This window comes from Fusarium venenatum (assembly GCF_020744135.1).
Source record: "Fusarium venenatum strain MPI-CAGE-CH-0201 chromosome Unknown EDB82scaffold_3, whole genome shotgun sequence".
Lineage (NCBI taxonomy): Eukaryota > Fungi > Ascomycota > Sordariomycetes > Hypocreales > Nectriaceae > Fusarium > Fusarium venenatum.
The window spans coordinates 4445011-4459354 of NW_027072131.1; the positions used below are offsets into that span (position 1 = coordinate 4445011).

At 45.6% G+C, this 14344-nt stretch overlaps 6 protein-coding genes across 6 annotated transcripts; 3 read left to right on the forward strand and 3 right to left on the reverse strand.

Moving 5' to 3' along the window:
- Nucleotides 1-2828: 2828 nt before the first annotated feature.
- EDB82DRAFT_577428 (uncharacterized protein) lies at nt 2829-3466 on the reverse strand (the record flags this gene model as incomplete). Its single annotated transcript, XM_025727831.2, has 3 exons — nt 2829-2998; nt 3052-3231; nt 3373-3466. The coding sequence occupies 3 exons, from the start codon at nt 3464-3466 to the stop codon at nt 2829-2831; spliced, it is 444 nt and encodes a 147-aa protein (XP_025582259.2).
- A 421-nt stretch (nt 3467-3887) lies between these two features.
- On the forward strand, nt 3888-4313 carry EDB82DRAFT_538909 (uncharacterized protein; the record flags this gene model as incomplete). The annotated part of the gene is made up of 1 exon (XM_025727832.1): nt 3888-4313. The coding sequence occupies one exon, from the start codon at nt 3888-3890 to the stop codon at nt 4311-4313; it is 426 nt and encodes a 141-aa protein (XP_025582260.1).
- A 578-nt stretch (nt 4314-4891) lies between these two features.
- Nucleotides 4892-6205, forward strand: EDB82DRAFT_558792 (uncharacterized protein; the record flags this gene model as incomplete). Its single annotated transcript, XM_025727834.2, has 2 exons — nt 4892-5259; nt 5334-6205. Coding segments are annotated over 2 exons (927 nt in total), but the record flags the coding sequence as incomplete, so codon positions are not given.
- Nucleotides 6206-7437: 1232 nt separating this feature from the next.
- Nucleotides 7438-8319, reverse strand: EDB82DRAFT_538911 (uncharacterized protein; the record flags this gene model as incomplete). Its single annotated transcript, XM_025727836.2, has 2 exons — nt 7438-8116; nt 8172-8319. 2 exons carry the CDS (start codon nt 8317-8319, stop codon nt 7608-7610), a joined length of 657 nt encoding a protein of 218 aa, XP_025582263.1. The 3' UTR covers nt 7438-7607.
- A 545-nt stretch (nt 8320-8864) lies between these two features.
- Nucleotides 8865-11018, reverse strand: EDB82DRAFT_464609 (uncharacterized protein; the record flags this gene model as incomplete). Its single annotated transcript, XM_065607894.1, has 3 exons — nt 10824-11018; nt 10220-10765; nt 8865-9859 (listed from the first exon to the last, which is right to left on the reverse strand). Exons 1-3 carry the CDS (start codon nt 10933-10935, stop codon nt 8865-8867), a joined length of 1653 nt encoding a protein of 550 aa, XP_065464038.1. The 5' UTR covers nt 10936-11018.
- A 560-nt stretch (nt 11019-11578) lies between these two features.
- On the forward strand, nt 11579-14138 carry EDB82DRAFT_247320 (uncharacterized protein). The gene is made up of 4 exons (XM_025727838.2): nt 11579-11673; nt 11764-12120; nt 12357-13003; nt 13060-14138. The coding sequence occupies exons 2-4, from the start codon at nt 11776-11778 to the stop codon at nt 14048-14050; spliced, it is 1983 nt and encodes a 660-aa protein (XP_025582265.2). The 5' UTR covers nt 11579-11673; nt 11764-11775; the 3' UTR covers nt 14051-14138.
- The last annotated feature ends 206 nt before the right edge of the window (nt 14139-14344 follow it).

The window sequence follows — 14344 nt, forward strand, 5'->3', positions numbered from 1 at the left end:
TCGGATGACGAAGTCTGCATCAAAGTCTTGGTCACTGCTAGTGCTGTACGATTCAGCCAGCCAACGTCTAGTAGCGAGATTAACGAAGATAACTGATGATTCTAGACCTGTGTTTACTTCCATTACTTACTAGTCTTGGTTGGCTTCTCCCGGTATTATGGATTCGCCTACCCAGTGTATTGGGCCCAGCTGCAAGAGTTGGAGCTATTGGCTTGGTTGTGGCATCCGTGGCGCTGCAAGGAGTCTGAACGTTTCTCGCTTGTGAATTCAATAGGCCAATGGCAGAGTATTAGATTGTGCTAGTAAAAAGCTGAACCCTGCTTATCTAACGGTAGTTGCTCTCAGCCGCAAATTCTACGACAGACTAGGACAACGCTAGCAGATGCCATTTCCAATTCTCTGGTACAGAAATGTGGGAATCCCATGATAAAGCTTTGATCATATTGCAGTAGTTTAAATAGTCTTCAGCTGTGGCGCAATAAAAGTCAATTGGGACCCTTAGACCCGCACTGTCTTTTGCAAAATGTTCATATGTTGACTAAATCGACGATTCAATGCCCCTTGCTGTTAACCTTGTTCAGCTGTGGCGTAATATTATTGCAGCTGAATAAAATACGCGACTGGCTCAACGTTGAGGCCAACAAATTGTGTCAACGATTCATTCGTTCTGATAACAATAACTCCACCCTCTTTTCAGAATTTTCGCTTTTCACCTTTGACAGCTGAACGCTGAGGTGGAGGTCGCCAAATACGTTTGATCTTGAATACGTCCATCCTTCGAGCAAGGTCAAGATAGTTCTTTGAGGTTTTCCGAGAATACTTTGGTCAGAGGCCTCACTTTCACAGGTTTTGACAGCGCCTTTTTAAGCTAATTGCTAGCTTTGATCATGACATTACACTAACTCGGGCGACACCGCCGTCATAAGATACTGTGGTGGTTATTCATTGGCTAAGTTATCTTTTCGCTACACCGACTTTCTAATCTTGTTCACATCATCCACTTTGTTGCTCAACTAAGGTAATATTATCAATACGTGTAATAGAATCCGAGGCCACACATGACTACCTGAAGAGTTTGTAAAACCCAACAACTAGGGCGCACGGCTGATACATCCTTACCATAAATTAAGTAAGCCACGATCGATGGCGTGCGCTAGGAAGGTCATCGGAATGTACGTTTCGACTTACATAGCTCCAAAGTCGTCCATGGGATATTGTAAATCTAGAAATATTTGTACCGTGCTTATGTCAATTACCTTGATTAACATTCCGCATATATCACTGCACTAGCCGGAGCAGTCACACCTGCAAGTCTCGGCTTCCTTGGCATGGCAGCTCTGATTAACCGGTTGGGCAAGGATATGAATCCTCAGCATGATTACCTTCGCAGCTGTCTTAACATACTTGAGGACTTCCAGTATCTGAAATTTGTGGGTGACTACCTGATCCTTTTTCTGTAAGTTCTGCTTGGGTAATGCCAACTCAAGTGCCTTCGTTTTTCAGTTGTCCTTTTCGCATGTCTAGATCACTCTCCGAGTTGTCGTACAGAATAATTTAAATTTGGGTCCTCTTCAACAGAGAAAATTGCCCTTTTATTCATGTAATCACAACTGCAAGTTTTGATCTGTGCATGCCCTAGAAGAGAAGATAGGCAGGCGAGGCGAGATCCGTAAGGGGAATGCGGTAATGGAGTCCTCGGTTGGAGGAAGCCGGACTACATCCCGATTGGTTAAGAAACGCTTCAACTTACCAGGATTCTCATCCACGTTGACTTCGCCTTCTGGAAGAAAACGGAAGGATTTCCGGACCAGAATCGTTGCTAGTATGGCATCATTCCTTAGGAACCACTGAGTAAGTCCGTCCAAACAACAACTTCCCTATAAACATTAAATCACCTCGTATCCCTGACAGAAGCCACCTGGTTCGGAAGTCCTTGTTAAATGATGTCTTGGGCAAGGGGGGCCAAAATGTTTGGTTCTCGATGTTACATTCTCACACCATTGTTTCTGAGCAGAACCTAAATAGGAAGGCTGATGATCATGATGGACTTTCTTGATTAGTACATATCCGGCGCTAGTGGCTGCGCGACGGGCCGTCTGATCTTTATTGCATCCTACCCATGCCGTCAGCATGTTTGTATTTGTATAGGAAGTACTAGAACTCTTACTAGGCGGCTCAGTATTTGTTATTCATCATCTTGAGAGCTTAAATATTTAGTTTGACAACCGTTGCTTTAACTGGTAATTTTCGGTATTCCCTCACCTCACTTCTCTATTGCTAATTTCGTGGTAAAGACGTATGTAGCAGTAACGTTCAAAGACTCAACAGCTCACGATTCTAAGTCTTTCGATCGTATAGTTAAATATGGTAAAAAGAAACATTTCATTTCATCATTACTGCCAACTTAGCAACATAAATTTATGATGCAACCAGAAAAGAACCCACTACCAGATTGGAATAGACCCTTGTGTGTCTATATCCTGCCGGGGCGGGCATACTGCAAGACAACCAAATTATTTGGGAACGGTATGAGGCTGGCAATCTCTAAGCATCATTAGTTTCAAGTATTCCCTGAATTATTATCATGGAGTTCCCCCTGTTGTTTTATCAGATTCCTATTGCCTGTGGATCCAAACATAGGTACCATTTAAGACCTTTATTGTAAACAATCTTGTGATATGTTTGACTATTTAAGCCAATGAGCATCCAAATTCTCAATAAATTCAACATCCACATCGATAAAACTCTTCCACAGATCAACCTCTCTCAACCACGGCTTAGTCCGAATCGCAAACATAACTGTCGTGCAATACTTCAACAAGTCCTTCTCATCTTCTGTGTGGGAAATCCTGTGGGAAGTTGCCGTTTTTGTCTTCGTAGTTGATGAAGAGGTCGAGTTCTTCAAGACGGTGAGGCTCCTTTTCTGCTGTTGCTGTGTCCAGGACGACTTCAGGGTTCGGTTGGGCGTTGAATGGGGCTACGATACCCGCCCGATACACTATAAGTTATTAGTATGCACATGGTTACTAAGGTCTTAAGGGAGTAACTTACAGTGAGCAAGGATGGGTCGTACAGTCAGACTCCATTCTATAGGATACTCATCCGCCCAGTAGGTATCGGTCTTCTTATTGTAAAACTCCTCCCACTCCTTCCAAAACTTCTTCTCTCTGAACTTGTAACTTGTCCTCGTTCGTTGATCAGGCCTCACCTTGGACCCAGAGCGCTTCCGTGCTGTATGTCCACACACCACTAGACAGTCAGAAAACGACCTCTCTATTGCCGTACTATATCATGCCGAGCTAATAACGGAATCAGGACATTGATATACAATAAAATGGCATCTCGGCGTTCTGCTTCGCCTTTTGAATTTACCAACGGCAAACAGACTTTGCTCTACAACGTAAATGTTGCTTGGGATAATTGCACCGATATTTGCTTTTTTTATTAAATTGGGAGCAAGCGTCATCATGTTTCAGAAGGACAGCCACTCAAGATGAGGATGAGGTACTTACCAAGCTGTTAAGGGCGCTTCAATGTTCACTTGGTTGGTCTTAGGTGGAGAGGGAAGAGACAAAAGACAATATCGCCTTCAATCAGGGCAAAACTGGAAGAAGGCATTGGTCAAAGGTCGCTCGCTTGATTTAATCTTCAGCGTAATACAATCGCCAGCAGTAATGCCTCAGGCGTCACGGTGTCGCACATAACGAGGCAAACTGGAGGATCAACCGCATAAAGGTCAACATGGTGATATAAACTGTGGCTATGTTATGGCTGTGCTGTAGCTGTCTCCCTAAAATTACTAAGTGCCTGGCTAACCCACTCAAGGTATAAGTCCCAAGCACAACACCTCCAGCTATCATCAACACAGCACAACATCAAATGCAGACATGGCCGAAAAGAATCCACCCCTTGTCAGATATAGAAAACGATCAATGTGGATCCTCACGTTCTATCTACCGATTCTTAACGTTCCTTGGGTTATCGCGTGTATACTCATGCATCACCCAGTCTTTTTCCCATCGTACATCAACCAACGTGGCGAATATTCCATGACGGATGTGCAAAAGATCCAAGATTGGGCTACTGCAGCAATTGTTCTCAGTCGTATCACCGTCACTCTTGCATTACCTATTGTATCAGCCTTGATGGCCCAGGCTGTTGTGATGTATTCCCAGCTAAAAAGGAAGGCCAAGAAACGAAACTCAACGTACTCCAGCTCTTTGCCCTCTCTGACAGAGGATGGATGGATCTACCAATCTTATGGACCTCCTGCTTCAGAGGAAGATATCACTCGTCTAGATTCCTTTGGCTAGCTGCATTTCTCGTGCTTATTAGTGAGTCGCCCCCTCAAGCAATGGTTCTGAAACCTGGACCTAGTATACTGACATCTCGCCGCTAGCCATTATACAGCCGCCACTCCAATCGCTTCTTGTTATATATAATCCTCTGACTGTTGTTACTTGCAACGACAACCCCGTAGAGATTACGGACTGGGATAAAACATGCGAAAAATAGGTATACATTCACGTGTTGTCGGCATCGATCCAGAGCCAAACATTATGGATCTTATGTCGCGTACTCTGCCTGTCAATCTGATACGCTAAAAGATGAAGACTGTTAGTAGATCCAATGTTCAACCATATCTATGGCACGAAGATACAACTCACAAGCGTCTCCCTCTGCAACAGCAGCAAGCCCAAAGCTTTGCCTGGATAGAAGCCAATGGAGATAAGAATATAAGTTACTTCGCTTCGTCTCTTGCAGACGGCACAATGACTGACATATTACGTGAACACGCAATGCGAGCCAACTCGACTATCAGTTGCGAAGCGGGCCCTGTACCGTCAACCTGTTCAGGCCCACTGCCGTTCTTCACCATTTTAACCACACAGGATTTGCAACTTCCGGAATCAAAGCATCTATATGCGTCGATGGCAACCATAACGCTATTCCATGGACAAGAAGCCGAGACAGACAGGATATCATGGAACACACGTGGCTGAGCCTCGAAGTAGCTCAAGGTGAAGATGGCAGGAAGGCTGATGGACAAGCGCTCCTTCAAGATGTCACTGCTTTTAATCTGTTATGTCGTGCTTCGTCAACTCGAGGATATTTCGAGTTAGGCAACCATTGTAACGACCAAATCTTTCAATCACTGTTAGAAGAATGGCCGAGTCGAGACGACATTCGCCAGAACTTCAACGATCACGGATCTTTTTGGGGCGATTATGAACATCGCGACCGTCGACCTGTCACTCTGTAAGTGAAGTTTCACGCAGGGGTTCGAATCAAAATGTGAAATAAGAAACACAAAAAAACTAACTAGTCTATAGTGAGCCAGCACATGATGGAGCTCTGTCCTGGGATCATCCCATGAATATCCTCGAGGACATCGGTATAGGTACACCCGGACCTCTGGCTCTTGTGGCCCTGTCGCTTTTCGGCAATGGGTCGTTCTTCCACCTCGCTAGTGAACGGCCACAGAAAGATATGAATTCCACCATGCGCGAAATTTGTCAGTCAGAGAATTATCCATTTCAACGTCTCGGTGTCGAGAACATGTATTACAACAGATTATGTGCTGGTGGCGCGGGATCAAGTCAATATAGGCAGGAATATCCTCCAATGGGGAATTATCATGGCAAGGTTAACTACGAGGTCCTACCCATTTTCGTCGCACGTGTCTTGGAGACTTTCCGTCATCCGAAAGAGGCCGAATCTCTTTTATACATGGGAATGTTCTTTGCGAATGAGGTACTACTCAGAGAATCCGCCACTGTGTTTGGAACTGTGCAGTCTCGATCGATATACTCATCCCCTGGCTGGACGATCCTCAAGCCACGAAAGACAACGACAATGATAGTAGTTATATCTACGCTGATTGTCGTATAGTCTGTGTGTTTGATATGGCTAGTGTGGTACATTGCGTAAACGCCAACATGGACAGATCGATTTGACTCTTTCATGCTGGCGAAACTCGGTACACAGTTGGACGGAATTCGTGGAGGTGAACTGACAATCGCCAGTAAAGAAGATGCAGAGTATTTGAGAAGCCGAAGTGGCATGGTAGGTTTGCTTGGAGTTGAGGAGGGGAAATAAAGGACATCGACGGATGAGACATCGGAAATTGGCGACACGACTGTTTAAGACGCTGAAGAACTCACGCCTACTCCCGAAGATACTGACTCACCAAGAGATGATATCCCTATACTGGGTCTGGGGGGGGGGGATGGTGTTCTAAGCTCATCGTATACTACTGCTGGTTGGTTTGGCCAACGTCGTACTGGAGGTAAATATGCGCAAGTGGATCACGCATAAGATTAGACATTCTTGCTACAGTAATTGATAATGAAGGTCAATTCTAAATTCATCCCTACCTTCAATGCAGAAGTAGGTGATATAAGAGATGTTTCCTGTGGATGACTGCACAGGCTATCGCACAAACTATCCCAAGTCATTCATGCGAGGCTCACTTTTCAACGTTAGCGTGGGTATTACTAAACAAATCCGCTACACTTTGTCCACGGTGAGATAAATAACAGAAATCACATCCATTGTATGACGGTAAAAGCCACATGACAAGTCCTTATTTCCGACTTCCAACAGACAAAACCCCTATTAAACACGAAGAAATCGATACAGATGAACCCATTATCCTAACTACATTTGAAGCAGTCGGATTGCTTACGAAATGAATAAGAATCACAGCCGGGGGAACCAACCCATCCACCTCAACAATAACATCTTTGTATTCATGATAGAAACTACCCTGGTCGAGATGTCAGGGTAGGGTCATATACTTTGCTCAGGATGAAGAATTGCTGTTGATCTCTAGGGCAGTCCTGCAAGCTGGCGGTGAACTGGCGAAGCATTAATGGCAAGGAACAAGAAGATGAGGGGTCAGTGGGAGGGGTACGTACTCTAGACATCTTGGCAATTGACACGACGGGCTCTTTTGAGTATACCATGATGTACAAATCGTTTGAATGGAATCATGGGTTTTTCGCAGGCCATTTTGATGTAAATGGCTAGCTTCCACGAACTCTAGTCATGCTGGCGTTTGACGTTGTGTCAATTTTACTTTAAGCTGGATGTGGAAAGCTTCATTCCAAATCTCAAACCTCGACAAGGAAGCGGTCAGTATGAACTTGGTGGTTGGGATTGAATGTGGAGGCTTGATAGACCAAACAATCAGGTCAGCTTATTCTATTTAGGTCACTCTCTTCGATCATTTATTTTTGGATCCTACACCCTTGCTAACTCTTCTTACCCGATAGCTTCTACATTGATTCTTAGTTCAGTGGCACTTGTACATTCTAATCTACTAACCTACCTACTGTTAGTCAAGGCGCATGACATAGAACGCGGTAAAAGTGTTTCATTGGAAAGTACAAAAACGTCCTAAGACTCAACAAGTTTTTCATGATACATTCCATAGCATGTTTGTTTTGTGCGCCCCGTGTTTTAGCTTGGCGTTGGACCGTGATGAATTGAACTACATACCAGACGCATACGAGATAGCGCAGTTGCGAAAACGGCACAGGGAGAAGTGCGTATATCGTGATCATGCACTAATTATCTCGAATATCATGAAAATTTCCCCCTAATTAAGCCTTTGGCTTGACAGTGAAGTTGTCCATCTTAACCTTCAACGTTGTTGTCTTACCACCAGTCGCCGGTTGATCATACCACTCCATCGAGATGGTCCAAGTACCAGTCTGCGAAGTAGGAAAATCCGAAACAAAATTCGCCCATTGGTTAACGTTGTGTGTGCCCTTCTTGTTTGGTGAAAAGATGGTGCTGCTGAATGTCTTTGACGAAAATTGGAAATTTCCCAGTTGATGCCAAAGACCATCTGGTGCTTGAGCCTCGACGTACATTCCCGGAATATTAGGCGCTACATATTTAGATCCGTCTTTGGGGAGGAGCATGGACCATGAGAGCTGGAAGCGTGAAGCTTTGCAGATCTTGAAGGTTTGGGAGAGCTTGTTGTAGCTTGTTGGATCGTTGGGGCCTGAAGTTGCAGTGACTTGAACAGCGTGGTTACTTTTGTAGCCACCAGTCACGACACCTGCGCTACCGAGCTTTGCATATGTGGGCTTGAATACCCAAGGACCTGTAGTATATTAGTCAAGCTGAACATATTGTTACAATCATCGCCGTGAACTTACTCAAACTGGACTCGAAGCTGGGGTTTTTGAGTGAATTTGCCGGGGTAGTGCAGGCTCGCGTATCGAGTACACTGGGGCCATCAGTGGTAGGTGCTGCAAATACAGTGGCCGAAGCCGCTAGCCAGGAAAGAAGAACTCGTGCAATCATGGTTACCGTTCGGTAGTAGAGTATTAGTCTTTGTCAAAAGCAAACAACAATGAAATAAAATGGCGTTAACGCAAGTGGAAATGCGAGGGATATGGCCGTAGTTTTATAAAAGAACAACAAATTAGCAATTCCCTGTAAAGTAGGGAATCAAGCATCATGTGTTAAGAGTTTCGATAGTTCTTGGAGGCGGCAATCTAGACCCTCAGCCGCAGTATCTAGACCATCTTCTTAAGACTAGCAGGGTTTCATTCCAGGATCCTTCTGCATCTGTCTCCTAACCTATTGGCCGCGTTTTCCTTTGCGTCGAAAGCTGAACCGTTGAGTGAACACAGGCACTTCAGTTTTCTTCCGCAGATCCCGATACACGAACGCCGAACCTCAATTGCCCCTCAAAGACCTCGAGACGCAGCGGAAAGCCCACAAGATGACTTTGTTCAACTGAAGGACGGTTCATGATTGACTCAATTTTGAAAAGACTGTGTTGGAAACTAAGAATAATACATCATAAGATTTTGCAAGTAATTGTTCCTCTGTCACTTGAATGTCTACTCTTTCGCGAACTCGGCAGTCTCTTTATCGCACCAGTCCCAGAAGGCGACCGCAACACCAGTCCCACCATCTTCCTGAGTCTTCAAACTCAGTAACAAATCTTTTCTGGGACTCGGATGCCACTTTCCCCATGGCACACCATACCGACCACCGTCATCAAGCTTGATCTCAGTGCTAAGACCGGCCCAAAGTTCCGAATACGCGCCTCGTTTGGGTGGATGCAGTAGGATTCTGATGGGTGCCTTCAGAAACCATGGAACACGATCCCAAATGTTAGTCATGAGATTGCCTGGATTTTGAGCAATAAAGACAATCCCGTCTGCTCGCATTCGACGATCAAACTCAGATGCCAGAAACCAGTTTCCCGTTTTAGAAATAGTGTAGTTTCGGGAGAGATCTCGTGATTGATTGCCAGGCTTAAGCTCCTCTAGTGGTATACCACCTGGTGGTGCTGACATGTCCACCATGCCCGAGGCCACAAAGATGACTCGCGTCGATGGCTCAGAAGAGATACTGGCCGAACGCTTTAATACAGGAAGTAAGAGCTTGGTAAGAAGAAACGGGGCCAGGCAATTGATGCCCATGTGAGGTTCGTATCCTTGAACAGTAAGTTCGTCATGAGGTGCGTAGCTTATGCCAGCGTTGTTCCACAACACATCCAGACGAGTCTCTTGTGCCAGAAAAGCAGAGGCACAAGCTGCTACAGAAGCAAGATCGTTGAGGTCGAGGGGAAGAGTCTTGAGATGACCAGTGCTTTCTGGAAAGGATGCTTGTACATCCTTTATTGTCTTTGCTGCTTTGGTTGGGGAGCGACAAGGGATATAGACTGTGCCGCCCTTGGAATAGAGTATGTTGACGAGCTCGAGTCCGACGCCATTGGTCCCGCCAGTAACTAGAAAGACTTTCCCATGCAAAGATGAGACGTGCTCCTCTGTGTAGGTGGGTTTCGAAGGAAACATCTGTGAAAAAGACGCGCTCATGATTTCGTTGTCTCGACGTTGACGAGGATAGAAGTTCGGGGAATTACAGGGTTGAGAAATCTGTTGCTGGGTTTTATAGAGGTGATTGTCTGGCTCGTTTGAACTGGAGAGCGACTGGTCTTTATATCTATACTTGTTTCTTGTCTATACTGTCATTTTCTGGGCCTCTTACATGCAGTCTGACATGTAGCATCAATATTTTGTGGGGAACAGAGAGTAAGAATACATTTTCGTCAGAATCGACATAGTGATAGCCCAAGTAGATATAACAAAGAAACGAGCTATTATGTACACACTCATGCTCTATGAGACACACTACAGTGCGACGAGAGCCAAAGGAGGCTCCCCCCTCTGGGCTCTCCAAAAGTTACTTGTTCTCATAATTCCCCTATCCATTAGAAACCACCACCTTCTCGCAAAATTCTCACTGACCTCCCAACCCATTGGATCCCACGGTAATTGGCCCCAGACCCTCAGACTACCACTCCTCATATCAGCCATGAACTCGTCTTCGTTGATAACAGACACAGATTTGAGCAGTTTATCCCGTAGCGAAGCCCACGGCAACATGTCTAAATAAGGTTTGTGTGGAACAACCTTTTGTAGATCAGTTGGTGCGATAGCTGAGGGGAGATTTATGACCATAGCTTTTATATGGAAGCCTGGTCGTGGTTGACAGTCGAGGTCTAGACATTGGGCGATGACGGCGAGAGCAGCGCAGGCGGTCATATCTGCTAATATGATAAAGTGACTGTCTGCCAAGGGACTTGAGCCAAATGTGTCCACCACAGCCGCGCTTAAGTCATGGTGAGTGGATAATTGAGCTTCGATAGAGGCAGGCCTAGTATCTCCTGCAGAGGAGGCGTCGGTGTCTACGCTTCCAGAGGCGAATTGCACTTCTCTCTTTTGTCGCATACCTATACCCAGCCATCAGCTCGACCCTTTACTGCAGCAAGACAGCGTTCATGTACTTACGTCTTGCCCGCTGAGATAGCCGGTTCTGGATCCGCTTACGCTGAGCAGGGTCCGGGATGCTTGTCCAATCATCGGCAGTGGACTTCATAAAAGGCTTCCAGTTTGATTCCATCTTGGATGTTTACAGATAGACTCTGAAGAGAGTGATACAAAATAACGACAGATGCAAATGCAAGTTGACAATCCTGTTCCCCTGGAAGAAGAGACTTGGCTGAGCTATTATGCATTTCTTACTGGTCTGACGGTGGAGCTTGTCAGACTGCATAACCGAGATTGCCCATCGAATCAGATTCTGACTGATCCTTACAAGGCTAGTCGCTTATCCTCTGCATATTCAGAGCTGGAACTGTCGAGTCTTTACAACTCGGCTTTTTTACTCCAACATGACATCTGTCAGATGGTTCATCAACAATCGGTCACAACTCCCAGGAAGTCCAATTGGAGTAAAATTTTGCTCTGAGACTAGACTTTTGTCTGTTTATTTTTATAACCCAAGACTTGGGAGGTACTCACCAGCCAGCTTTAATTACCTTTAGTAAGATGCCCTTTACCGCCCAGCTTGCAGTGACTGTTCAACAGAAGGTTTCTAGACACTTTCTCTGGAACCTTGACTCAATTAAGAAAGTATCTTTTTCTCAATAGTAATTCTTTTGTTCATACGTCTAAAGTTTAGCGCATAACCAAGGGTCCGTCCGAGTGAGATCCACCTGCTGCCTAAACTGCCTACACTAAGAAGTCTAACGCACGGTCAGCAAATGAATATATAAGTGGTCCTTTCTCTTCCTTCCAACGTCTCGAATCAAACCATCTCACCTCAGTATCAAGAACTATCTACAAGAAGACAGAATTGGTAAGTGAATTTATGATACTCAGATCAGACCTTTTAGGATGTTTGTTCTTGTACCCTAAGACTTAGGATGCTGACATTTCTACCACCCAGTAGACTTACATCATGTCTGAGTCTACCCCAACCCTCTATCCTGGCCTCGGCTTGGACCTCCGATATCACGATCAGGACAGGAATGACATCTATCCCATAGGGATTCACTACAATTGTTATGGGGCTGACTCTGAAATGCTTCTCGTGCGAGAGGTCGCCATGATGATTGTCATGAATCAATTGACCGAGAAACCGGATTGGCATCTCAAAGTCTTCAACGAAACCATCGCCGAAAAATGGATCGAAGAGGCTCTTGCTCTCCCTGTTGAGCCTCTCTATGACGATATTGTCCCACCAAAGAAATACAATTACACAGAAAAGCTCAAAACTATCCTCGACAGGAAGTGTCTTGAATATGTAAGTGAGAATTTCATTTTATTCGCCCGGTCGTACATTTCCACGAAATTGAACACCAGTAGTAAATACCACAAAGGACACACTGAGCTTTAGGGTACAAAACTGAATTATCTATGAAGTCTGATCTAAAGAGTATATTGGGCAATTTAGTTTTGCACCCTAAAGCTTAGTGGCTAATGGTTCTGATACACTGATGCCGCTTCATTCCTTGTTCTTTACTGACGTGTTACTGCCAGTGTATCAAAGAGCTACGTGCAAAGGCCAAGTTCTTTGAAAAGACGGGTCTTATCCCGACCCTGGACGCCTCTGCGTCTGTGGTAAAAGCAGATGGCTACATTGATGATTCCCTGCATCAAAACCTTCAAGCTGCGTTCGCCAAGCTCAAGCTAGAGCAAAAGGATGACCCGGACTGGCACCCCAACACCAATGAAATGGTTCAGAACCTTGTCCATCCGTCACTCTACCCACTCGTCTATGGCCGCTCACGAGTCTTTCGCGATGAGGTTGTTGGCGTAGAAGATGCTATCGACCGATGGAGCGGCAAAGGAGACGTCATCCCTAAAAAGAATGATTGGCCCGTGGACATGAGCCGATCCCGTTATAGTACAGGTATTGGAGGCGGCCAGATTCATGACTCGTACTGGTCCGAAAACTACCAGTGGTTACCGTCCAATGTTAACTTTCAGGATGATTCAAGCGCCAAGTTCACGAGTTACATCAACGGTCTCCACCCTACAGAGCATCCAGAGATTTATGCGACTATTGAGAAGCTCATTGACAGGGCCATTACGGCTTGGGACCTTTGCGTACCGTGTTATCTAACGGGCGAAAAGGACGGGGCTGGTAGAACGGAGCCTCGATTTGGCATGCCTGAGAATCCTGAGTAAGTTTTCGAGATTTGTTTGGAATTTTGGTTTATACCTACTCACACTGTGACAGTGACGAGAATGATAAAAACTGGACTGTATCGCTTGATGACATCCCTTTACCAAAAGGAGAAAACGAGGATGATAAAAGTGATTCTTACAGGTGGGAAATGGAGGACCGGCAACGTGAACAGTGGGAGGAAGTAAGGGAGCCAATCCAACCGGAAGCTCCAGAGTTCAAGGCTTGGGATTACGGTGTCAAACCAGCCTGTTCTTTTCGAGAGCGCTACCCGGACATCCAAGTCATCGTCAAAATGGCATCCATCGAGCTTACCCCAGACAAGCCCACCTTTCCTGCAGGAGGATGGCACGTCGAGGGTCAGATGAATGAGCACATCGTCGGCACAGCCCTCTACTATCTGGACTCAGAGAACGTAACACCCAGCTCCCTGAAATTCCGCATGCAGACAAGTCCATATCAGGACAAGTTCCAAGACTCGGTTGGCCAAGGTCAATACAACTGGATGGAACTGGTATACGGCACCGCCCTCAGCGGGGGAGACTGTCTTCAACAATACGGCAGCGTTGAGACTAAAGAGGGAAGATTGCTCGCGTTTCCTAACGTTTTCCACCATTGCGTCTCGCCTTTCGAACTGCAGGATAAAACAAAACCGGGTCATCGACGATTTATCGCGTTGTGGCTTGTTGACCCCCATACACGGATTATCAACACGGGCAACGTTCCGCCTCAACAGCACAGTTGGTGGATGGAGAAGGCTTTTGGAAATCTGGATGCGGAGAAGAGTATTCCTCATCCCGTTGCGAAGATAGTCTCTGAAGCTGCGCCTGATCATTCAGGCATCCAAGCTGCCGTCGAGAGAGGAACGCCTCTACCTGCAGAACTAATGAGTATGGTTCAAAAAGAAGCTGGCGAATCTGCGATGCCTATGACTCTACAGGAGGCTAAGGAGCATAGGCTAAAATTGATGCAGGAGAGGAGTCGATCTCAGCAAGAGACAGAGCAAAAATGGTCCAAAGCAACATACAGCTTTTGTGAACATTAGACACGAGGGAGGGTGTCGACATGGGCCACTATTATTAGATTAAAGTAGAGATAAATAGCCTAAGAAATCTAATCAGACTACCATAAACTGGCCTAATAAACTCGTCCCTTGTGCTCCCAGCGTTTGATTGATATCAAGTGCCGTCTGCAAAAGAGATCAAACGTTGGCAGTGCCAGGCAGGTGGCAGCCGATCCTTGCAATGATCACGCATTTGAAGCGGAAGGCAAACGCTCAAATTCTCCAATCTCATTTTTCTTCCCTTAACGTTCTCCTCTCACGCAAGATCTCGCCGAT